General features: G+C 44.5%; 1 protein-coding gene across 2 annotated transcripts in view; it reads left to right on the top strand.

Moving 5' to 3' along the window:
* Nucleotides 1-24,207, top strand: part of GRIN2B (glutamate ionotropic receptor NMDA type subunit 2B) — a 572,709-nt gene extending 548,502 nt beyond the window's left edge. For both annotated transcript variants that reach the window (XM_085601197.1, XM_085601196.1), the window contains 4 exons: nucleotides 4,711-4,871; nucleotides 11,266-11,453; nucleotides 12,544-12,782; nucleotides 15,664-24,207. In XM_085601197.1, the coding sequence (XP_085457323.1) occupies nucleotides 4,711-4,871; nucleotides 11,266-11,453; nucleotides 12,544-12,782; nucleotides 15,664-17,418 (2,343 nt within the window). In that variant the 3' untranslated portion in view covers nucleotides 17,419-24,207. The remainder of the gene's footprint in view (nucleotides 1-4,710; nucleotides 4,872-11,265; nucleotides 11,454-12,543; nucleotides 12,783-15,663) is intronic.
* Nucleotides 24,208-24,618: the final 411 nt, after the last annotated feature.

The following is a 24,618-nucleotide window of genomic DNA, read 5'->3' on the forward strand; positions in this document are numbered from 1 at the left end:
ACTGCTAACAATTGGTCGTGCAGACAGCTGCGCTCTCAAGCCAGATCTAAAATGATATCAATTCAATATCATTTATGAATGATTAATACGGAACTATTATTAAATACAAAAGATCATAAGACATAGGTCTATTAACATGGTTCCTGCTGGCAAATACATACATCAGATACTTTACCAGGACTGTAAACATCTCTTAATGAGAGGCGTATACATAAAAATCCAAAGTAGTCCCCATATCCATGATCATAAGGAAACTGAGTGAACGGGGTACGAAAACATAAATTCACAGCTGGGCTTTAAGTGGGCCGGGTTAACAGGGTCCAGAGATACACAACAGACTGATTTCCGGAATTACTGTGTGTTTTCTTTTTTTTTCTGGTGCCATCCTATGATAATGTCTAGTTTCATATATACCAGCTGCCATGTTGTTTTCTTCTGGCCAAACCTCACTACACATATATATGTGACACGTATGGCTACAGTTATGGCCTGGTTTTGAAATGTATATTTATATGTCTGTTTATAAAATCTGTGTAGTGTGACATGGCATAATCCTTTACGCAGGGTATTGTCACTGAGACCCAATAAAGTTAGATTTTTTTAAAAAAGCTTGAGGTAACTGAGATAGATGAGACATTTTCAGTACAATTCTTGGTCTGTGGTGTGAATTGTAATTGAGAAATGCAGTATCCTTTAAGTTTTTTAAATCTCAGATAATCTTCATCTGCAGGAGTTAATCTGCCAAACTGTGGGATTCATTGATCTCAGAGTTCTCAAGAAGTGTCTGCATTTTGCAGTTTCATTGTGATTCAAGTGAGAAAAAATTGCACCATTCAATCTTTTATTAATGGCTGTAAATATGTGCCATGCAAGGGCACAGCTTGGGGAAGAGTCTGAGCTACGTGTCTGGTTTTGTAACTTAACTATCGCAATTTATTATATAAAAAATTGTAAAATGTAAGTTGTATGTTTACAGTCCTAATGCAAACAGGGTACTTGAGCACTGAGACTAATGCACTGTTTCAGAGTTAAGGCTAAATAGGGATGACCCCCTGTCTTTCGACATGTTGTGACAACCACTGTAGAAGCTTATGAGGGCCTCAGTTTTCAAAGAGAAATCACTTCACATGGTTCAAACATTTCATGTACAGGAAACAAATATGTACCATTAATTGTACTAAAATTTCAGAAGAAGAGCAAACATAAATCTGCTGATTTAGCAATAATCCCGTAATCAACAGAGGTTAAGATGTAAATCACATCTATTCTCTATGCGAGATGAGGTGTTCTTCCTCAGAGATTGTTAAATTGTCCATTGGCCTGACTCCATGTCCTTATAATAAGTCCAACTTTTTAGGTGACTCTTTCCATGTTTCCCAAGTTCTTTTCCAATATTCGATTGTCAACTTTTGCTTTGGTCGTGCTCCCTAAAGTGCAGATTTTCATCAAATAGGATTCTCAGGGAATTTGCCAGATGCTATTTTCAGCATAGTTATTGCAGCACAAAAAGATGATGGACGGAATGCTTAACATTTTCAAACATTCACTCCCAGTCACAGACCCATTGTTTTTAATCCATCTTTTTTTGCTCACCTTGCCACCCCAGTTTGGACACAGCCATATGCAAATCAGTCTTGACCCTGCTACCCATGGGAACAGTCCAGTCTGAACTGTCGGGTCAGGTCCTCCCTGGACCAGAAAACAAGTATTCTGGGACCGGTCTCGGGTTATCACCCCTCATCAGCTAGGCCAGCTTGAATCCAGTGGCATAGTGAACATGGGACCCACGTCTGAGCATCCCCATCCCACAACTATTGCAACACAAAAAGATGATGGACGGAATTCTGAACATTGTCAAATATTCACCCCCAGTCACAGATCTGGGTTAAATCAATCGTTTTTTGCTCACTATGCCACCCCAATTTGGACCCAGCCATTTGCAAATCAGTCTTGATCCTGCTTCCCAAGGGAATAGTCCAGCCCGAACTGCCAGTCCAGGTCCTCCCTGGACCAGAAAACAAGCATCATAGTACTGGTTTTGGGGTTTCACCCCACACCAGCTAGGCTAGCGTGAATCCAGTGGCATAAGTGAGCACAGGACCCACGTCTGGGCACACGCTTCCCACTTAGGGCAACTTTGCAACACAAAAAGATGATGGACGGAATGCTGAACATTGTCAAATATTCCCGCCCAATCACAGATCTGGGTTAAATCCATCATTTTTTTTGCTCACCATGTGACCCTAGTTTGGATCCTGCCATATGCATTTGTCACCCTAAGTGGGAAGAGTATGCCCAGACGTGGGTCCCGTGCTTGCTATGCCACCGGATTCAATCTAGCCTGGCTGAGGTGGGGGGATACCCTGAAACTGGTCCCAGGATACTTGCTTCTGGTCCACAGAGGACTTGGTCTGTCAGTTTGGGATAGACTGTTACCATGAGGAGCAGGGTCAAGGCTGATTTGCATATGGCTGGGTCCAAACTGGAATGGTGTGGAGAGCAAACAAACCATGGATTTAACCCAAATCTGTGACTGGGGTTAAATGTTTGTTCAGCATTTCGTCAACCATCTGTTCTTTTTTTCATATTTGCAGCGTAATGCCAGTGGTTCTCAAAGCTTTGTTTTTATCAGAGGTGCTTTGTGTAGATATTCAGCTATGAAGTGAAAAAGAGCAATTCAGTTTTGAGGCAGGTTCATTTCAGGTACATCAATTTTCATCTTTACATGGCTCTCACAAAAAATATCTTAATTTTTTTGCACCAAGAAACCCTAACCCAGATGTCCCCCAACCACACTGGGTGTTGGGAACTACTATGTCAGACTTCTGGGACTCGCTTAAGCTAGGTTCAATAGCAGCAGCTCTTTAGTATTGAAATCAGACCATACCAATGGCCTCCACAGAATTCTAACTCCAGAAATCCGTAGGTAACGTATGAGAACAAATCTCATGATCAAAAAATGTATACATTTTGTGCAAAGGGGAGGCTTGCTGGTGCATCCAGGGACCTGTTTGTAAAATACATCTTGACATCTAAAATGAAACTGTTACATCTCTAGAGAAACCCAACAACAGACTGGGACATCATTCCAGGAACCTGACAATAGACTTTGATTTCACTCCAGGAACCTGACATCAGGCTGTGACATCACACCATGAACCTGACATTAGGGTGTGATATCACTCCAGGAACCTGACATCAGGCTGTGACACCACGCCAAAGGTTGGGTTTCGAATGGTGACATTGCTTGAAAATCTGATATTAGACAATTGCATCGCTGCAGGGAACTTACATTCAGAGAGTAATATCACTCCAGGAACCTGATATCACACGTTACATCACTCAAGGAAACTGAGACCGCACTGCAATATCACTATATCAACTGTGACATCACCCCGAAACCTGATTATCGTTACCCCACAAGACAGTTTCCATCACAAACATTGATGGCGGTCTATCCTGGCTATGAACTGTATTGCTATCTTCCTCTAATTAATTCAATATTGTGTGGAACAGTCATGGCCAGCATAGTCGAAGCAGGCCAAATCCATGTCAGATTTTCAAGAAGCAAAACTCCAAATAAGAGAGTCACCCACTCCATGCCATAGGAGACGGGGTGTCTAACACCAATCAACAAACAAACCCCCTTTCGGCTTACTATTAGACTACAAAATGTAATGTACCAAATTCATTTTGAAACCAAACTTATTTTATCAAAGATCTCCCCATTGTTTAACCAACGAGTGTATTACAGATAAAGGAACATGTACAACTTTTACTTGACAAAATATAGTATTTATCTCAATATATTATTAATTACCGACATTAAAGAACATATAATAATTCCATAATAAATACATTCTTATTATCCAATTGTCTTGGAAGTATAAACATCCAAATTCCAAATCAGTGCAACTTCTTTTTAACACAATACATATTCTACCATCCAGTTGATTTTATAATTGCACAACTTGAGAATCATTTCTCAACAAAAATATTGTACAATTTAAAAACAGTAAAGGGATATAACAAGTGCCTGCAATTTATAATAAATGGTATCATTTGTCTAGTAAGGGTTGTACATGTTTATTTGTAATACGGAGGCATTTGATGAAATAAGTATGATTTAAAGATTATTTTCTGTATTGTGCATTTTGTGATTTAAACTAAGCTGAAGTTGAGTTTGTTGATAGATTTTCAGGATAACCACAGATTATGCGTGTCCATTATTTCCATATAGCTTTATTGTATATACATTTATCCCATCTGTTCGCCCTGATAACCTACCAGAGATCCAGCCCTCCCTGAGATGCGCAAATCACAAAGGTGATTGTCGGTGCACAACAGGAGATGCATACGAACTAGGTCAGAAGTTCCTGCATTTGTTCAGCTGGGTAAAGAGCATCTTAATTATCAGGGCCATCTGTCCCCACTGCATGGCATCTCTGATCCTCAAAGGTGCAAAAATAGCATTATGTGCCGGCAGTGGCTTATGTTTGGGTTTTGGTCACATTGTCTGATTAATGCCCTTCGTCTCCCATCGTCAAAAGCGCTAGAGTGGACTTCAGTTTCCATCCATGTTATTATGTGTCATAACTATACTGTTGATGCTCACTGATTCGATGTGCAGCCGATATGCGTTTCTGGGAGGTAGAAAACTGACCTGCTCATACACATACTAACTTTGGTGCCTTTCTCCAACTCTCTTAGTTCCAAAGACCAAATGACTTCTCGCCGGCCTTCCGATTTGGGACTGTCCCAAATGGGAGTACAGAGCGAAACATTAGGAACAACTACCCAGAGATGCATGGCTACATGGTGAAGTTTAACCAGAAGGGGGTGCAGGATGCCCTCCACTCTCTCAAAACTGGGTAAGTCATTGTTCAATATCTTACTTTGGGGGGGAGGGGAGTTTTATATAGGGCAAACTCGACCCAAAGGTATCAGAGCGCTTTACATGAGCCCCAGTTGTGTTACAGACGGACGCATTTATTTTGCTAGGCATAGGGAGATTAAGTGATTTTCCCAGAATCACAGGATGATGCAAGTCCCTACCGAGACTCAAACCTGGTTCCCCAGCTTCGAGGTCAACTACTCTAGTTAGGCCTCATCCAATCACCTACTTGCCATTTTCTTGCTTGATGTATGCTTTTGGCTTGTGCCAGCGGTCACTGGAGACAGACTGGTCCACTGGGAGTGTTTTTGTTCCTGACATTCCAGTCTTGCCTGAATGCAGGAAAAAATGATATCAGAACCAGTCCATATAAGGCTACTCTAGGTGATTCACAGTGGCACCAATAGTGCACGAGTTAGCAGGAGTGATACTGACATCTGAGGTGCTTCGACCAATCTCAAGCTCCATATGCAAAAAAGTGGGCTTGTCTCACTGTAAATCGGGAAACAAGTCTTTGATTGCACCTTGATTCTGTGTTGAAAACTCCCACTAATGGACAGCGTAAGTGTCCCAATGATGAACAAATATTCATAATGCACACAACACTACAAGGATCAGTAGCGGTTGCTACAGGGCAGAAGTGGCGGGGCGAGGAGGGGTTAAAAAATAAGGAAATAAAAGGAAAATAAATAAATAAACGTACCTGCCGGCCGCCGCTTCTCCTCCGTCCTTTTTGTCTTCCATCGACGCAGGAACAGGAAGCACCAAGGCTTCCAAACTCCCCTAGCCAATCACGACTCTGCTGATAGTAGAGTCGTGATTGGTCTGAGCACCGGGATTCAGCGCTCAGATCGGAACTGGGAGCTTGGGCATGTTTTCAACCCAGGCTGTGCAACACAGCCAAGTGGAGAACATGCCAAGTGTGAATGATGGATTGGCCAGCCCAAGACGGCCGGCGAAACCGTCATGCACACTTAGAGAGTTCCCACCACTCCTACCCCTGCTCTGAGGCAAGTCCAGCCCAACCCCGCCCCTAAAGAGGAGTACTAAAAAATAAAATGATAATAACATGCTATCATCTTTTTTTTCCTGTGGGGCGACGCTCCTCCGCCTCAGCGGAGGTGCCGCCCCTGACTAGGATGTTTATTTTACACCTTCATTGTGTACAATAATAATGTTAAAAGTGTTTAGTTCAAGTCAGTCTTCATGCTTCTTTCAGACCGAAAACATCCGGATAAAACATTCTTGTCAGACCTAAAAATCTTTGAGAGGTGTCTTTCCTTAACTGATAAAGTGACTTCACAATAATGGGCTCTTTAAATGATGATATTGTTCTGAAATTTTGCTTGGCGAAGCCAGGGAAAAGCAGGATTATTGCTCCTTAGTGAAATTTTGCATTTTCAACCAACTGTAGCCTCTCAGTGAAAGGTGCCCTTTGGTGCAAATGCCAGAGTCGGTAACCTCTCTCTATAAGGTGCCCTTTTCGCTCCGTATTCTTCATATCCAGCGACCTATGACCACTTGCCAAGGAGACTTCTTTTCTACAAAAAGCTTTTTCTGCAGCCTGTAACAGCTTTGCGAGGAGTTCTTTCCTATTAAAATGCATCCTCACAGCCTGTTACCTCTCTGTATGAAGATCCTTTTTCTTGTGTACAATGTGCAGACTACAGTCTGTAACCCATACTCTGGAAGGTGCATATCTCACAGGCAGTCGAATCTCTGTGAATAAAAAGCTCTTTTTACTCCCTTGATGCGTATAGCGCAGTCTGTGACCACTCCGTACGCTTTTTTTCTGTCTGGAAAGTACGTGTTGTGCAATCGTTCTCTCCTCTGTGTAAAGAACATTTTCCTTCTCTAACGTGCATTTCTCTGTCTCCAACTTCTCCATAAATTGCATATTGCAGAATCTGCAACTGCTGTGTCAAGAACCTTTTCTTGTCTGTAAGGTGCACACACAACCAGCGGCGGCTCTTCGGAAACAGCAGGGGAGCGGTGCCCCTCTGGCTCAGAGCCAGCAGCTGAAAAATAAAACAATATTTTATCATTGTTTTATTTTTTTTGCTGCTGGCTGAGCCAGCGTGTGTAGGGAGGGGCGGGTCGGGCCATGAGAGGGAGGAGGAATGGAGTGCTATAGGTACTTCCAAGTGCGCTTTTCTGTTTGGCCGGCTGTCTCAGGCCGGCCAAACAGACATGCGCATTTAGGTTTCTCCACCCAGCTGTATTCTACAGCCAGGTGGAGAAACGGCACAGACTCCCTGTGCCTGAGCGGAGCGTCAAACCAGCCAGCTTAGGCCAACCCCAGGGCTGCTCTTATAGTATGAGAGCAGCGTTTGAATTGGATGGGGAGTCTGTCCCAGGTACTGCCGGGAGCAGCAGGAGAATGGAGGAGCACCGAAACACGAGGCGGTCACAGGATCAGGTAAGTATTTTTTTTATTCTACCCTCCCTGGCCCACCATTCCATATTAGTAGCAGTAGCGACTGCACCCCATTATCCGTTACCTCCTTCTCTGTAAGATTCCCTTTCCTGTGTGTGAGATTCATCCACTGCAGCCTGTATCGGCTCTATGTAAAGAACACTCCCCTGTTTGTAAGGTGCGTATCAGATGGTCTGTATCCACTCAGTAAAGCGCGGAGCCCATTTCTGTCTGTTGAGTGCGCATCCCAAAGTCTGTAGCCTCTCAGTGTAAGAATCCGTAACTACACAAGCCCACATTTTAAAACTAGGAAGAACTTGAAGGAGGTTTTGGAAAAAACTGGTGAAAAGCCATTTTCTCCATTGACATACCTTGAAGTAAAGAAAATCTTAGGCGAGAGACGGCTAAAAGAAAGCATTTTTTGACTTAAAAATCGAGTCTCCCGTATTTATGGGCTCTGTTGGCATGACTGCCTTACCTTCGTGTGAGGCCTTTCAGGAGTGATAGACTCCATGTCGTGCATGCAGTATCCGCTCTGTACGGACCCCTTTCATTTCAGCCCGGTGCATATGCAGTACTCTGTAATCTAAATCTCCCCATGAGTCCTGACCCTTTTTTTTGTTTTGTTTGTAAGGCCCATACCGTGCAAATTGCAGTCTGCGCCCTTCCTGTAAAGAGCCGTTTACGTTCCGCTGCATGGAACCCCTCTCAGTGTAAATAATGCCTCCTCTCGATGAAGCTGTTCGCTGCAGAGTCATGCATCACCCTGGGGCTCTTTAAATATGTCTGCCCGTGAATATAAACATCGCGCAGGCCCGGACGATCCATCATCTTCCGCGACAAGGTGAACATTCCGCACAGGCGCCCTCACGAGCCACGCCACGCGATTACCGTGGAGGCGACGACGTCCTTGATGTACGAGCTTCGTCATGGATGGTTCCGTCGGGCCTGGCCCCGCCGGGACTTCCGGTAATCGGTTTGGTGCCTCAACCGACGCGGAACAAGTTGAGGGGCTTGTCCCCCAAGACGCACCACCCAAAACTAAAAAACCGATGCGTAGTTGGGCCGCGCTAAGTGTCGACTTTGTTCCTCCATAATCGCCCCCCATGGGCTCTACGGCTGATGATTCCGAATGCAAATGGCAGTCTGAATTAATACCTACGTCACATCCCCACGTTTCATATCTTCGCTTTTCCTTTTTTTACGTTTAAGAGCGTGATTTACTCACTACATGCATTTCAGTATTACCCCCTCCCCCGTCTCCTTCCTCCTCGTCCCTGTCTATAATTGTGAGGCGACTCTGCCTCACAATTAAGGACCGAGGCGAGGAAGACTACGAATTTGGATAATATAAAGATTGCAAAATAAAGCAAACAAGACTAAAGACTGGAAAACAGAAAGCCCGAAAAAATAACGACGTCAAAAATAAAGAATAGGAAAAATAAATAAGTAAACATTTTAAAAATAAAACAATGCAAAAAAGATGACTGTGAAAATGTAACTTGTAAAAGCAAAGACCGTAAGAAAAGTTCTACATGTATACTTTTTGTGAGTAAAAAATTTCCCAGAGTATTCTAACTCTATAACTTGAATGTTTGTGACTTTAAAGAATGTTTGTGACTTTAAAGAGCTTGGTAGTGTGGAATTAAGTGCAAATCATAATTCCAGTAGGTTGATAGCACTGTACGTTATTTTTGTAGCCTTTTTCCTTATTTTGATTCTTGTAGTGTACATTTTCGCATGCTTCTGTTTGCGCCGGGCCTGGCAGGTGCCAATCAATGACAGCTTTTTATGTGGTAGACCCAGAAAGGATCACAGAGTGCACAGAAATCACTATTGATTGTTGTGTTGGTTGCTTGTGAAAACGTGCTCTACTGGATAGAATGCATGTGGGTGCATTGGAGGTATTGGGGGGTGAGCCAACGCAGGCTCAAGCCTGGCGTATCTCTGGCGCTGTGGCTCGTCTCTGGGGTCTCTGGGGTCCAACTGAAGGACAAGCCACAAGCAAGCCAGGTCTTGTGCTCTGGCCCTTGAAGGCTCGGCTCTGACTCAGCTCTTCCTATAAAGCTGGTGGTGTGTTCACCTTGGCCATAACGAAAGAACTCTTGAGGGCAGAGACTGCAGACGAAAGACAGATCCAGGGTTGACAGAGAGCAGAACCAGTGTCAGGTGGTTGGTCCAGTCTAGACATATGCACTGAATCAGGCTGAGTGAAGCTGCCTAGAAGAGAACTCCAGGGCTCCGATCAGGCACACTTGCTCCTTCTTGCTGCAGGTAAGGGCAAACATCCTCCCTGAAGATAATGCAGGCACGGTCAAATAAATAAAGCACTTAGAAGCTACAAAAAGTATCACAATTTTCCACAGAACTTCATTTTATTGCAATAAAGAATTTAACCATACTGAAATGTGGAAAGTGAAAATTAACATGATTGGGGTCCATAGAAAGCTTCCCACCCTGTAGCTACTATTCTCCATGGCTCTGAGGCACATCTGGAGCCTTTTCTACGAAGGCATCTTCTTGCTGCCTTTTGAAGGTATCCGGCCTTGTATAATGCGTACAGGTAATATCTCGGCCAAGGTTCCCAAGTCGTAGTAGCTGCTGAAATTTGGAACTGGTGGGGTATACATAGCTGCTCCAAATTGCTCACAGTAAGTGATTCAAGCAAGCCGACTTTGCTCATGAGAAGGTGGGGAGGTCTACAGCCAGGAAAATAAAAAAAATGGACGAAATGATTCATTTGTAACATAATCTTCATATACATAGGCTAAAAGCCACAGGTTTTTCTGGCTATTCTGAAAGGGGACTCATGAAGCATTTCAATATTTTCATGGTATGTCAAGAAAGCCCAGACCACCACATCAGTGCTTGGGAGTTCACCACGCAACCAAACTTTGAAAACACAGGCAAAATGGTCAGCTGTTCAGCTCAATTTAGGACAAAACTGTTTGAAGCTCAGCTGTTTTACTAGGAGTTCAAAGGCTATTCATGCAATTTGACTTGCCCGCCTATGATTTTAAAGATGTATATGGCATCTTTATTCACTTCTGCTCCACTTTCAACATAGAAGCACAGCTACATGTGATCGCGTCCCATCAAAAAGTGCCCATTCAAGCCACCTGGGTAGGCACTAGGCTCCCTAGAACTCAAAAGGTAGTGACCTGTTATCAACAGCCATCTTCCTCCTAAACACTGGTGAAGTTTTAGCTCCAGCACAGAGGCAGGAGGGCTGAGGCAGTGACAGGCTCATGGCTAAATGGCAAGAGGTCAAAGGTTAAGGCAGGGATAGGCAGAGTCTGCAATACCTACCATACACACATGATGTACCACAGTTCACAGTCACCACCACCACCTCTGCATCCTCCTCTTATTGGCTGAGCATTTGTAAGGATATGAAAATTATGAATTTTACTCTCATGTTGGCAATCGTCAGGAGGAATAAAAATGCATTTGACGGAATATACCTGCAAGCAATAAACATGCACATATGTTGGGTGCACAGTTTGCTGCAGTCAGAATGGAGCAGAGGTTAGTGAGGTGGTTGTGAGGTAGGGCTCAGAACATGGCTATGGTTTGTTGGTGCAGGTTGCACTGTCATAAGCAGTCTTTAGGTATTGGACACAAGCTGTTCCAAAGCCTGATAATAATTATGTTGTATACACGTTTCAGCAGTATGGTAGTGCGTTCCCATACAAACCTTCATCAGGACAATATTATTATGTAAAATCAGAACATGTGTCCAGCTTATATTAAATAACCTAGTGTGCTCAGCAATACAACTCCAGTGTACTGTTTGTACCATCAGATATGGACTAGCAAGCAATCGTCAGGGTTGTGACAGTATCTGTATATATTCTGGCTAAATGTTCCCAGAGCTACAACTGCTTTTGTCAAATATGTCCTGATCAGCCTTGGTCTCCAGATCTCTCACTTACGATGTGATCTTCCCTTGCAGGAAGCTCGATGCTTTCATCTATGATGCTGCAGTCTTGAATTACATGGCTGGCAGAGATGAAGGCTGTAAGCTGGTGACAATCGGCAGTGGGAAAGTCTTTGCCTCCACTGGGTACGGTATCGCCATCCAGAAGGATTCGGGATGGAAGAGACAAGTGGATCTGGCTATCTTGCAGCTTTTTGGTGATGGTAAGGGGACTGGGAAACAGGAGGAACAAAGAAATGGGCATATTTGTACCCTAGTGCTGAGTGGGGCAGGGAATTGCCATAAGAACATAGGAGATTTTAAATGAGTTAAGTCAAGAGATTGGTACAAAGATACAAAGCCTGCCATGTCTAGGCCTAGAGGACCCAAGTGATTGGCACAGAGATACATTTCTAACTGGATAGTTGGCACTGGGATTTGACACAAAGACATGCAATTAGTTAGCTGTACCATTGAAACGGTCAGCTGACATGGATAGCAATACATGGCTGTTACATTCACGATCAGATTAACACATAGCATCAGCACAGAGATGCACAACCACTTGTCTCTTGGACTGGAGTGTCCAGGCCTTCACACACAGATTCATTGTCTCTCTATTCAAGGACTTGAGGGCGGAGAGGCGTGATACAAAGGCACATGACCAGTATGTTCTATAGACGAGTTGGTCAAAAATCAGTCCAAGAAGATGGATCTCTTTTGCCTCAAGGCCAGGAAAGCTAAGTTGATTGGCACACAGATACATACCCTGACAGCTCTATGGCTGGGCGATTTAGGATTTGGCACAATAATGCAGAGGCATTTGTCGCAAGGAGATTTGCATATGGCAGAAGAGTCTTGCGCTAATAACATTCGATTGCTCAGGAGAGGCCCAGGGATACAGATCATGTCATCCCTAGCTGTGGATGGAGTCAGTAGTTTGCTAGAGGGATATACGGCTTCTCTTGTACAGGGCGTAACATAAGATGGTAGGGTTCCCCTTCAGAATGTGATGACGGGCCCTTGAGTCTCCCATATCTCACATTCACTAGCTTTGGACTGATAGGAGCCTGTGTGATGTCCCTGTTGCAGGGTACAGACCTTTAACCTCTTGCAATGGGCGGCTTAGAGTAACGATTCAGCAACATAAAGCCTGTCATCTCTCCACTGGATGGACTCAGATGACTGGCACAGAGATAGAGTGCCAGTCACCTCTATACAGCTGGATTATTGAAGGGATTGGTAAAGTGCTGGGTATTGGGGCCCACATGGTATGGTAGCAATGTGCTGATCCTATGCTTTCTCCCTGCCCAGGTGAGATGGAGGAGCTCGAAGCCCTCTGGCTGACAGGCATCTGCCATAACGAGAAGAACGAGGTCATGAGCAGCCAGCTGGACATCGACAACATGGCGGGTGTCTTCTATATGCTGGGTGCGGCAATGGCCCTGAGCCTCATCACCTTCATCTGTGAGCATCTCTTCTTCTGGCAGTTCCGCCACTGCTTCATGGGTGTCTGTTCCGGCAAGCCTGGCATGGTGTTCTCAATCAGTAGGGTAAGTAACTCCAGGGGTTTTGCACTCTCCGAGAGGGCAATTCTAATGGTCCAAGGAGCCCTAAGTCTCACAAGACTGAACACATAAAATGGTTGAAGTAATAGGATACTTTAGCTAAACAAATGGAGGCATCTGTTTTGAATACTTGTTATAGTCACTTATAGGCCACTGTATACTTAGTGCCCACACCCGGTGGCAGAAATGGAATACTTTATGTGACCTATGTAGAGAAGATCAATTAACAAAGGAAAGAGAGAGAGGAGGGAACATATGCGCTTGTTTGTCTCCCCTTATCTGAGATTCAACAAACAAAGAGAAGAGCTCAAAGCTAAGCTTTAAATAACTCAGTCATCAGGGCCACCAGAAAAAGAGTTTTCGCTGTAATCAGGTGTAGAAGCACACCTAGGAGGCACTCTGCTTCCTGGGTGGGAACACAATGATGAAGCATGCCACCCACTAGGTTGGTGGATGAGGGTTCTTCTACAACCCTAATGGTTTCCCTGCAAGGGAGACTGTTTTTCTGATGGCCCTGATGACTGGGTTATTTACAGCTTAGCTATGTAGAGAAGATTTATATAAGCTGTTCAGTTTATTTATGGACATAAGCATTAAGAGCCTGGGGGTTGAATGTTCTGCGTAGCCTCTGGACGTGGATACAGAGACATTGCAAAGTGAAGTTGTATGTAGAGCATTAAGCTATACAAATGGTTGCAGTGGTGGGATATTACATCCAACTTGGGGAGCAGAAGGATTTCAACAAGACATTCTGCACAATTATAAACATAGAGGTAAACTTTTGACAAGCTTTTTATCACAGTTATAAGAATACAGGTTAAGCCTCTGGGGTGTGAACCCACCCCCAATGCATCCTTCCAATTGGAGACCTTGCAACAGTACTGAGCCACTGGATACATAATGTATTAAATTGATGGTAGTAGTAAGATTTCTAGGCAGGCCCTGGTAGAAAGAGTTTTGTGATTTGCTGTTTGGCTCAGGTATAGAAGTACACGCTGAGACCCTGAGGGTTAAACATGCCCTACTTAGGGATACTGAGATACATGCATCATGAAGCTGAGAGTCGGGTACCGAAAAAATACACAGGGCAGTAAATGTTCCATTTCGAACATGTGTCAAGCAGGAGAAGGATTCCCATAAGCTACTTAGCTTTTTTAGCGAGAGATGATATCACTGAGTGCAGCCTAGCGTCAACAAAGGCATTCTTGCACCATGGTGCAAGTTTGACTGTGTTACAGGCAGGATTTTTTATTGTGCAGGAGGGGACACCTTCCTGCACAAAAAACAATCCTCTTCGGCGTTTCCCTCTTTCTATTTGTGCTTCAGAATGCAGCACACGTAGAAAGAAGAAATAACGAGGAGAAATAAAGATATTTCTCCTCGTTACGCCTCACCTGGGAAGGTCTACCATTTTGACGCATTCACAAGTTTACTAATCTAAGTCAATCTGAAAAGGTGTTGCATGGGTGGGTGTGTGGGAATACCCACGCTCCCCCATGGAATGCCTTTCCATTGCAGAGTACCTTAAGGCAGCGATTTGTGCTGCCTTGCAGTACCACACATTTACTATGTCACGCAGAGCCATGCAAGGTTCCTTATGTCTAGACTCGGCTGAAGTAAGGCAACTGGTCTCCCCAGTCTATATGAGTTTAAATGTGGCAGAGTAGTTTTTCACTGTGCGCTAGGCAGAGACAGAGTAATAAACTTTCTTCTGCTGGACAGATGCATATTGAAAGCAGGGTACCCCAGAGACAAACCTAGCTTAGCGTATGAGGATCAGGAACCTGCGTCCTGATATGGGAGCTAGGTCTGCCTTAAAAAAGGTGATATCCCTATCTCTTTGTTCCTGCAAGTCTAAGACGGAATACTGAGTAGGCTGATATTGGGTGAAGCAGCTTCCACTTGCCTAGGTCAAGGCTAAATCTACTTCGGACAAAATCCTGAGTAGAGGCCTCAAGTTATAATCCATTTGCAAGAACAAGATAAGATTCTCCCGCTTCCCTCGAAGGCTTGACACAGTTGAGGTAAGTTGAAGGAAAACAGAGATTTGGACTAAATATAGACATAGTAAGATTCCCTCAGTCCATACCAGGTTAGAAAAGGGCTAGTTCTCAATGAACTTGGGATATTGTATTTCAGCACACACTCTTTTCATCTCGCATAAAATCGGTTGGACTAAGATTTATTAGAGCAGAAACGTCTTCGGTCTGAGCGTGATTAGAGGAGGTATAAATATTTGCTCATTGGGATAATGTTAAGGATTTATGTATTACTAAATTTCTCTTTCAATCGCCAGACTTCCTAGATTGAGTTAGGCTGTGGGCCCCATAGATATGCCATGGGTTCAGTCTTTGCGACTCCTACATAGGTCTATGGGTTTCCCATTCTGGAATTGTATTTTAATGGCCGACTCTCACCTGAAGTGAGCTGGTTTGAGAACCTCTGTGGTCTGGACTGACTAACATGTATTTGATATGTGATTGGGTTTATTAATTGTTTAGATCTGAATATAGCACTTTCCTTACACATGTCCATGGATTTTAGGTGCAGGGTGCACAGTCTAGTCTATAGGTAAAGAACATAAATTGATCCGTAGCACATTAATAAATGTGTTGTCTACATATGTTTTGGCTGTGATGCTGGGATATGCCACCCTAGCTTTCCTCAGGAAAACATTAAGTATGTTAAATAAGAAAAAAGTGTTGCACTAACATGAAACAATCAAGTATGCTTTGCAAGACTAATCTGTTTTACCGTTAGTATAGTTAAACATAGCTATGACAGCAGTCATCAGAAATGTGACTTGTTATGTCAGATATGCCTTGTTGACCTTGAATCCTTCATGCTCTGTGTCTTTCCTTTATAGGGTATCTACAGCTGCATCCATGGAGTTCCCCTGGACGACAGGCAATCAGTGATGAACTCTCCCTCTGCAACGATGAACAACACACATTCGAACATTCTGCGGCTGTTGCGGACTGCCAAAAACATGGCAAACCTGTCCGGGGTGAATGGCTCACCCCAGAGTGCTCTGGACTTCATCCGACGTGAGTCTTCAGTCTACGATATTTCAGAGCACAGGCGCAGCTTCACCCACTCTGACTGCAAATCCTACCAGCCCGAGGAAAACCTTTTCAGTGACTACATCTCAGAGGTAGAGAGGACTTTTGGCAACCTGCAGCTAAAGGACAGCAATATTTACCAAGACCACTTCCACCACCACCGGCCGCATAGCATTGGCAGTTCCAGCTCCATTGACGGATATGACTGCGACAATCCTCCTTTTACAAGCCAACCACGGGCACTGCCCAAGAAGCCTCTGGACATTGGCCTGCCTTCCAAGCATGCTTCGGGCAACCTGGGGGACCTCTATGGAAAGTTCTCCTTCAAGAGTGACCGCTACTGCCATGATGATGGTATTCGCTCTGATGTCTCTGACATCTCCACCCACACAGTCACCTATGGCAACATTGAGGGCAATGCCAAGCGCCGCAAGCAGTACAAGGACAGTCTGAAGAAGCGGCCTGCCTCAGCCAAGTCACGACGGGAGTTTGACGAAATTGAATTGGCCTACCGGCGGCGCCCACGCTCCCCTGACCACAAGCGCTACTTCAGGGACAAGGAGGGTCTGCGAGACTTCTACCTGGACCAGTTCCGTCCCAAAGAGAATAACCCTCATTGGGAGCATGTGGACTTAACAGACATTTACAAGGAACGTGGCAATGACTTTAAGCATGAAGGGCCCTGCCCCAGCCGGCACAATCACAAGCATGGCGGGGACTTTACCCCAAATGATCGCAAGCACATCCCAGCTGCAACACCATGGGAGAAGAACCTGGGTAATTTGGACTGGGAGGAACGCCAAGCGGCCAATGTGTGCCGCAGTTGTCCATCCAAGCTTCACAATTATGTTAGTCAGAACTCCAATCGTGTACCCTGCATCCGCTGCGAAGCCTGCAAGAAAGCTGGCAACCTCTATGACATAAGTGAAGACAACTCATTGCAGGACCTAGATCAACCAGTGGCACCACAAAGCTCATCCAAGTATCCGCAGAGCCCTGCCAACTCTGCCAAGGGCCAGAAGAAGAACCGCAGCAAGCTACGGCGCCAGCATTCCTATGACACCTTTGTGGACCTGCAGAAGGAGGATGTGGAGCTGGCCCCCCGCAGTGTGAGCCTCAAGGACAAGGACCGCTTTCTAGATGGCAGTCCTTATACCCACATGTTCAACATGCCCTCGGAGGCCAACTTCGCCAGCAAGCCCTCGATGCCCAACCACAACCCTAGTGGCTACATGCTGAGCCGATCACTTTATCCTGACAGGGTGACCCAGAACCCCTTCATCCCTACATTTGGGGATGATCAGTGCTTGCTGCATGGGAACAAATCTTTCTACTACAGGCAGCTCCCCGGGGGCTTGAAAGGGAAGCCGGACTTCCGAGCCACGGGCAAGAATGTCACAGGTCTGCATGGGTCTGTCCCAGCCCGCTTCCAGAAGGATATCTGTATAGGGAACCAGTCCAACGCCTGTGTGCCTAACAATAAGATCCCACGCCCTATGAACGGCTCCAGCAATGGTCATGTGTATGAGAAACTCTCCAGCATAGAGTCTGATGTCTGAGAGAGGGGATTGTGGGGGTCCCACCCTCACTACTCCCTCTTGATGCTCTGTCACACTGATTTTGAATTATCAGAGGTTTGGGGGTTGCAGCGAAGCCCGCCATGAGCATCGCCCTCTCTTCCTTCCTCTCCCTCGTACCACGCCCTATGACCTCTCTGCTACTGTTGCTTAAAGGTTGACCTAGTTGGTGATCCAACTGGGCAAGTAAAAACACTTGGGAGGGGAAGAGGAGAACACCCAAATTAAATTTTTCTGTTGTTTTGTTTTGTTTCTGTTTTAAGAGGAAAAATGAGGGAAAATAGTTGATAGATGTGTGTAAGCGGGGAGGTGGGAGGGCAGTTTGGGAGAAAAACATGGGAGAACAAAGAGTACATATTTTTCAAGCAATTCTTCCCAAAAAAACATTTTTTTAAACAAAAAAATAGTTATTTAATACAATGCTGGGAAAACATTGAGTGAAGGAACAAGGGGAAGCAACCCCTCTTGTTTGATCACAGTTAGTTTGACTTACAGACATCAGCGCCCCAGAGAAGCGCACAGCGGTTGAGGTGTGAATTTTAAGGCAGTGCCAATAACAGGAAATACAGGGAACACAGACTTCAAAGTCAAGGCCGTGACAGGGAAGAAGTGCGTGGAGAAACCCTCAGTGGGAGGAAGTGTCCCACGTTTTCGCCGCACACAACTTCAGCCGCTTGAGTGGCCATCTTAGAAAATGGAGGAAAGCCTTTCCCTCTGCAGCAGCGAAGTAAGAAAAGACATTGACTTCTCCTTCAACCTGCAAACCGCTTTTTAAAGAGTGGCGGCATCTCTGGTAGATTGCAGGTGATAGGAGGAGGGAGGGTGATGGGGGGCTTCATGAGCAACAACTGGTTTCAACTGCTTGCTGTATTTCTGAGTGGGAGCGGAAATTGAGAGACACTGGGGAAAGGGTGAGAGAAGGTCTCCATTAGGAGATATGTAGGCCCGACAGCCGCAAAGGCCTTGTTTTTTAAGGCCCTTGTTGATTGCTTTTTTTGCTTTTTTCCGCAGGCTGCCCACCTTAATTCTTTACTTTTTCAGCTTAAATAAGAACAACATGGAGAAAAAAAGGGTACAGAATCGGTGTGCGGAAAGGCCTAGAATTTCAGGTTGTTTGGTTAAAGGTATTCCAGCTCCTAAACTTTGAGTGGGTACCTGTTATTTTGTATTTTCATAAGCCATTGTGATTGTAATGGGAGGGAATACGGGGGGGTGGGGTTGTGGGTGGTATCGGGATCAGAGGGAGTGGAAAATCTAGTAACCCACCCATCCCAAAAAACCTGGGTGGCTTACCATACGTTTTGTTGGTATACATAAAAGTATTGCATTTGGAATTTTCTTAACAATGTACATTTTTTAGGGTTATTTTTCTGTGTACAGTACATTAACTTTGAGGTGTATTTAAAAAAAACTGGCAATTATGTGCTTACCATACTGGGGACTTGGTAGGGTTCTGTTCAAGTGTCTTAGAGCGGTCACGCAGCAGTAAGCTGAGGAGGACTAGCTGTTTTTTTTTTACAATGGAACAACAGGTGGGTGTGCGGCCCAAGAGGAAGGGAGAGGGCTCTTGAGTGTGATGCAAGTGGCATGCAGTGCCAGGTTAGCCACTGTGATGACGTGGTGTCCCATCACTGAACCTTATGGGATCCTTCACCTTGGAGCAACATCAACTCCTGTATGAGGACGCCTGAAAATGTACATCCCCCTGCCCTCATCATGGTGTCAGGCAGTCCCCACATAGCCACACTGATGTCACTGTGGGGGAGGAGGGGGGAGAGGGAGTCCCACCATGGAACCTCAAGGGACCTTTCACCTGTGATGAAATCACTTTCTGTCTGAAGCAGATTCCACAAAATAGTTGCCCTCGACCAATCACTTAAGGGCTGCCACCTACACTAAAGCCACCTTGCTTGGCAAGGACCTCAGAAGGGCTGCTGTCTCTCCCCCTTGATCTGTTTCGATGCCGATGTTTCTTCAGTCCCCTTTGCATGCTGAGCTTTGATGCTTTCAAGAGACAATCTTTCGGTTACTGTGGACACATCGGAGCTCAAACCAGATGATCTCAAAGAAGCGGGGGCTTTGTACTTTTCAATTTGGGCCGCATCTCGTCCAAACCCACATGCACTCGGCGGGACTCCAAGAGCAGTCTGCTGAATACCTTTCGCAGTAGGGCAGACGTGGGCGGAATGCACTACCAGGTAGAATTTTGCATGGCATATTCCCCAGCTTGAGTGATGAGGTGTTCTCTCCTTGCTAACTCCCAACTTTCTTACTGAAATCTGTTTTATCAGGGGGAGTTGGGGATATCAACCACTGTTGCTTTATAGTAGGGCATTGTGAACTAGCTTGCTCACCTTCTTTTAGACCGAGACTGGTGATATTCGAAAAAGGTATTAATTGGCCTGGCTCTGCATCCCGGTGATATCCAAGGCAGGGGATACTTCAGCTGGGACACTGCCACAATAAGTGATGTCATGAGAGTTCTCAGGACACTCCAAGCACAGTTATAGCATTAAATGGTGTGTACCTAGATCTGAGGTCTTATGATCTTTGTTGGCCAGTAAGAGCTCTCAAATTCCTGCCTCATAAAGCTCTCCAGAGTCCAGCCGAGACTGCAAATTCAGGTAAATTGATCCAAAGATAACAACTTGTCCACCCAATGCACCTCCTCAGGCCCAAAGCCTGCCAATCCAGTTTGGCTGTTGTCACCTTTAGTTATTGTGATCTGGTTGCTGATCCTTCAGACCAAAGCTGGTTGCATGCATGTTTGCAAAACGACGGTTCCATGAAGGTACCCTATTCATAAGGCTTCACTTCTCACCTGGGTAAATTCTTCCTTTGGCTTCGACTTCTTAACAAATGAATGGTTTGGGGTGTTCCAGCTATGATTTTTTATTAAAGTTCTCACCTCAAAGTTATAGCTTTCTAGCATCTCCCAACCCACTACTCACATCTGCTGAATTTATGTAATCTGTTTTGATTATTTCAGTCTCAATCCCCAAATAAAGAGTGAACTGCTCGGGATAGTCCAAACCTCATTTGGGTCAATGATATCATCTTCTGTTGACAGAGCAAACCACAAATCTACTGCCATGATGAACAATATGGCTGCCAGCAACGTGGGTATCACTCCTCAATGTCAAACTCTCAAAAACTCAAAACAAGAAGCAATATAAACCAGCTTTCCATATGAATACAAAGTTATAATAACTCTAAAGTAAGGTTGTACAATCATTTGAAGTCATCGAGTCAATTATACAACTGCCTGGATTTTTATTGGCCAAATAAGTTAATTCGGGCCATGGTCGGCTCCATCATGAATTCTCCTTGGCCTTCAAGTCTTCCAGGAAAGTTTGAGTACTGTTATGTTTTTTTTGCCCATTTCGGGATTCCTGGATCCTTGACGTGAAATGTCACTCTTACAGTGGGAGCACTGATTCCTTTTTTTAAATCCCTCCATTTCCACGTGCTGACAACAGATACATCGGCTCAGGAGTCAATTGTCCCTGTGCCTAAGGCAAGAGTAAGAGTCAATGAATATAGAGTATGAGATCCACACAATGCCATGGGCTGTTGTACAGAGGTTTTAAACATAGGACACTCAATTGATCACCATTCACGGTGGCACTGATACGCCTTCTAATAAAGGTGGTTAGACAAGGAATAAAGTAGTTGGGACTGTGTAATATTAATTCCAAATTCGGCTTTTAGTCGAATGGTAAGTAAGTTGTTTTGGGAGCTATTTTTCTGGGATTTCTCCAGCATTCACAGAAATTTCAACTTGGGACAATAAAGGATGGTCAGATGGCATCTGCTACAGGTCGATAACTCATTCCAAGACCAGAGCGGGAGAACACACAATACAAAATATAATCTTAATTGAGAACACTTCCTTACCCTAAGAGTTCATTCCAGAACCTCAATAAACCCCTTAGCTATCCACAGGCAGCAAACCGTTCATTCCCTAACCTTCTCTCCCTGAGAGCTCGGCTTCTCCCCAGCAAATGTCTGGCGCTATATAAGAAGTGCTACATACATACTGACCCAATCCTTCCTGGGTTTTACCGTCTCATAGATCCGCAGTGCTTAGTTTTAAGGGCACATTTCAGAGGAGTGTCATGCAATTTGGAGGGTCAATTGGCCAAGCCTGGGAAATTGACACGGAATGATGATTAGCTACGTTGCACAATTCCTTCAATCCATTTTCTTCTCTTTTTAACTAGATTTGGTAACATTGTCACCCATTTCGAATGAATATGGACTTTATGTAAGTTTGTATCAACTTCAGGGAGCTTTTGGGTAACAAATCAGATTCAGGGAGATTCTAAAGCTAAGGAGACGTCCTAATATTCAGGAACGGCCATGCTGATTGCAACTTTAAGTAAATCTCGAAGGTTTTTTAGCTAATTTTAACGAGGTTAGATCTAGTCTCCATGGAGACGCAGAACACAGCCTAAGACAACAGTGTAACCTTCCCAAAACACCACACACACTGTGAACACCCTCCCTCGGGGAAGGCTTTCAAGCCAGATTTCAGTGAAAAGTTCTCTTATGTTCTTTAGAAAATTTTGGCTGGCGCTGCCATATGAGAGAGACGTGGCACAAAATATCAGGCCAGAAAGGTGGGCATCTAGGATGTGCAAGGAACCAGAAAAATGTGGTCAGAGAGAAGCAGATATGGAAAAGCATAGGGGAGCTGGCAGGGCAGTCAAGGGAGCAAAAAGCTGGAACGAAGTAGGAATTTATCAAATGTTTGTGGCTTGGATGGGAAAAGTGTTTAGGTTTGTTGGCAGTGCTTTAAATGGAAATTTAGAAATGCAGGCACTCCTTGTCCCAAGTACCTGTTTGCTGCTGATTAGTGTGGGTACTCATTGAAGCGAAGGAGCTGTACTTGTGTACTATCCCTTCCAAATTAAAGAAGTGCAGGTACTGAGTACCTGATAGCACCTGCCCATTTAAAGCACTGTTTGTTGGTGAAGGGAAGAAGTATAGGGGTGGGATTTGAAGACTAATGGGACCAGCAGAGAAATATGCAGAATACCTCTCACAAGATGGTTTAATAAACCAACGTCCTGACGTCAATCCTGAGCACGTTCCACACTTTACTTCATGAGCTCTTGTTTTGGCTGGAGACAGAGCTCAGTTGGAATGCACTTCCCCCCCTCTGGTATTTATAGCCTAGGTGTTTCAATATTTTCACCATATCTTGCCCCAGTATGTCCAAAAACTCCAGATCCAGGCCCTTGCATTACACGTGACGTGGCACTTGTGACATATTGTTCGCTCTCTTATGAGCAGTGTCTCAAAAACGTTCGAGCACCAACACACAGTGGATTTTGATTACGTAAGACCTGTGTGTCTACCTTCCAGAACGATCTCCGTTCTCTGCTCCTGCATCTTCTAGTCAAACCCAGAACTTTCAGGACAGCGAGGTGCAATCTGGGAGTCTGGTCAGTGTTTGCACAATGGCTCATGCAATCCAGGCAGTGTCTCATGGGCAAAAGAATCAAGAAAGACTTTAATGATTGACACTGTGGTGACACCCAGGTTGGTCTTAACACTCCAAGCTGCCCAAAAAAGATGGCATCCGATACAAATGGGGGTTGAACAGGTGGAGGTATAGTTTGGGAGGTAAATGGCAAAATCATATCCAGGCACTGATGCAAACAAAAAACAAACTAGAAAATACTTTCAAAATGTAAGAAATGCAACCCACCTAGTGGAAAGGTTAAAAGATCACAGGCTAAAGCTGTTCGGCAGAATCAAGAGGGGGAAAAAGAATTATTTTGTAAATATGTTTTTTTCGCATTTCCTTTGTACAAATTGATGTAAGACTTGTTTTTTCTTACTTCCTCCTTTACTAATTTCTTTGCCCGTTTTTGCTATTTGGGGTTTTTGTCGGACTGTCACGCCGGGTGCGCGATTGTAGGGGGCCCGTTCGGTCTGAGTGCAGAAGGCCAGGAGGGCCAGTGTGTAAGGAACCAGGGTCCATCACTCCTCCCCCCCAAAAAACATTCTAAGTCAAATATATATGCTGTATATACATATCTGTATATATATATATTTAGATATTTATAAACTGTTCACATTTGGATGCTTGCTGACACCGTGCAGCGGAGGGTAGCCTTTAATGTATCTGATGGGGGTGAAGAGGCAACCTCATCCCCACATAGCACATTACTTTCCAACAAATAACTCACATGGGCTCCTAGCATAATCCCCACCTATCCCTTTCAAACATGGAGTAGATCCTCCCTGGTAAATGGCAGAAGCACTTACTTATACCTCTGCTCCTGGGGTGGCGGTGACCATCTTAAACTGTTTACGAAAACCTCGATTTCTAAGCCAGTTTCTACCACACATGACACCAGCATTGTCCCCCTTACCCCAAAACCCTTAGACCCCCCAACCGTTTTAAACGTCTTCTCTGAAAAATGGGGGAAGGGGGTGCAGGTTACCAGGAAAACAGGTGGGTGGGGGAAGGGAATACAGAGGAAGCGCGACCTCTGACTAGCCGATCGGATGCCCTCGAGGCAAAGCCCTCCCCCGGGTCTACGTGGCACCCGTGTTCATGTCGTGGTGCTGTGATCTATGGGTGAAATTCTCAGACGGAACAAGGGTCTGGGCAAAAAAGAAAAAAAGGACAATGTTTTTTTTTTTTAAGAAAAAGAGAGAAGTTCTCTTGTTTTCTTTCTTTTTTTTGGTGCCACCTAATTGTTTTTATTGAGAAGTGTTCTTTCATTAAAAAAATAAATAAAGTGAAATAACTTTTATAAATTTCTTGTTGCATTTTATTTATATTTTGTATTTGTCCGAATATCTGACACTACTACTGTGCTAAGTGGTCCATCCAGAAAGCTCTGAAAAGCCTCCTTATGCACAAATTCAAGTCACTTCCACAAGCGCTGAGGTAACGTCCATTTCCTGCTAGCCATTGGCATGTTGTAATAGTGATTGCATTTATATAGCGCTTACTAACCCTGGTGAGGCATTAAAGCACTTTACAGTGAGTAGCGTGATACTCCGGTACCCAAGGTTAGTGTTTAATCCAGTGGTATTGTTGGTTATTGGGATAAGTCATGTGCTCTCAAGGGGAAAAATCCATGCATATACTTAAGTTTCTTTGTGGTAGTTTAAAATTAATATCAGTTATGTGTGATCGTTAGTGGGGTTATGTGGTTC

This window comes from Triturus cristatus, chromosome 4_2 (genome assembly GCF_964204655.1).
Source record: "Triturus cristatus chromosome 4_2, aTriCri1.1, whole genome shotgun sequence".
Taxonomy (NCBI): Eukaryota; Metazoa; Chordata; class Amphibia; order Caudata; family Salamandridae; genus Triturus; species Triturus cristatus.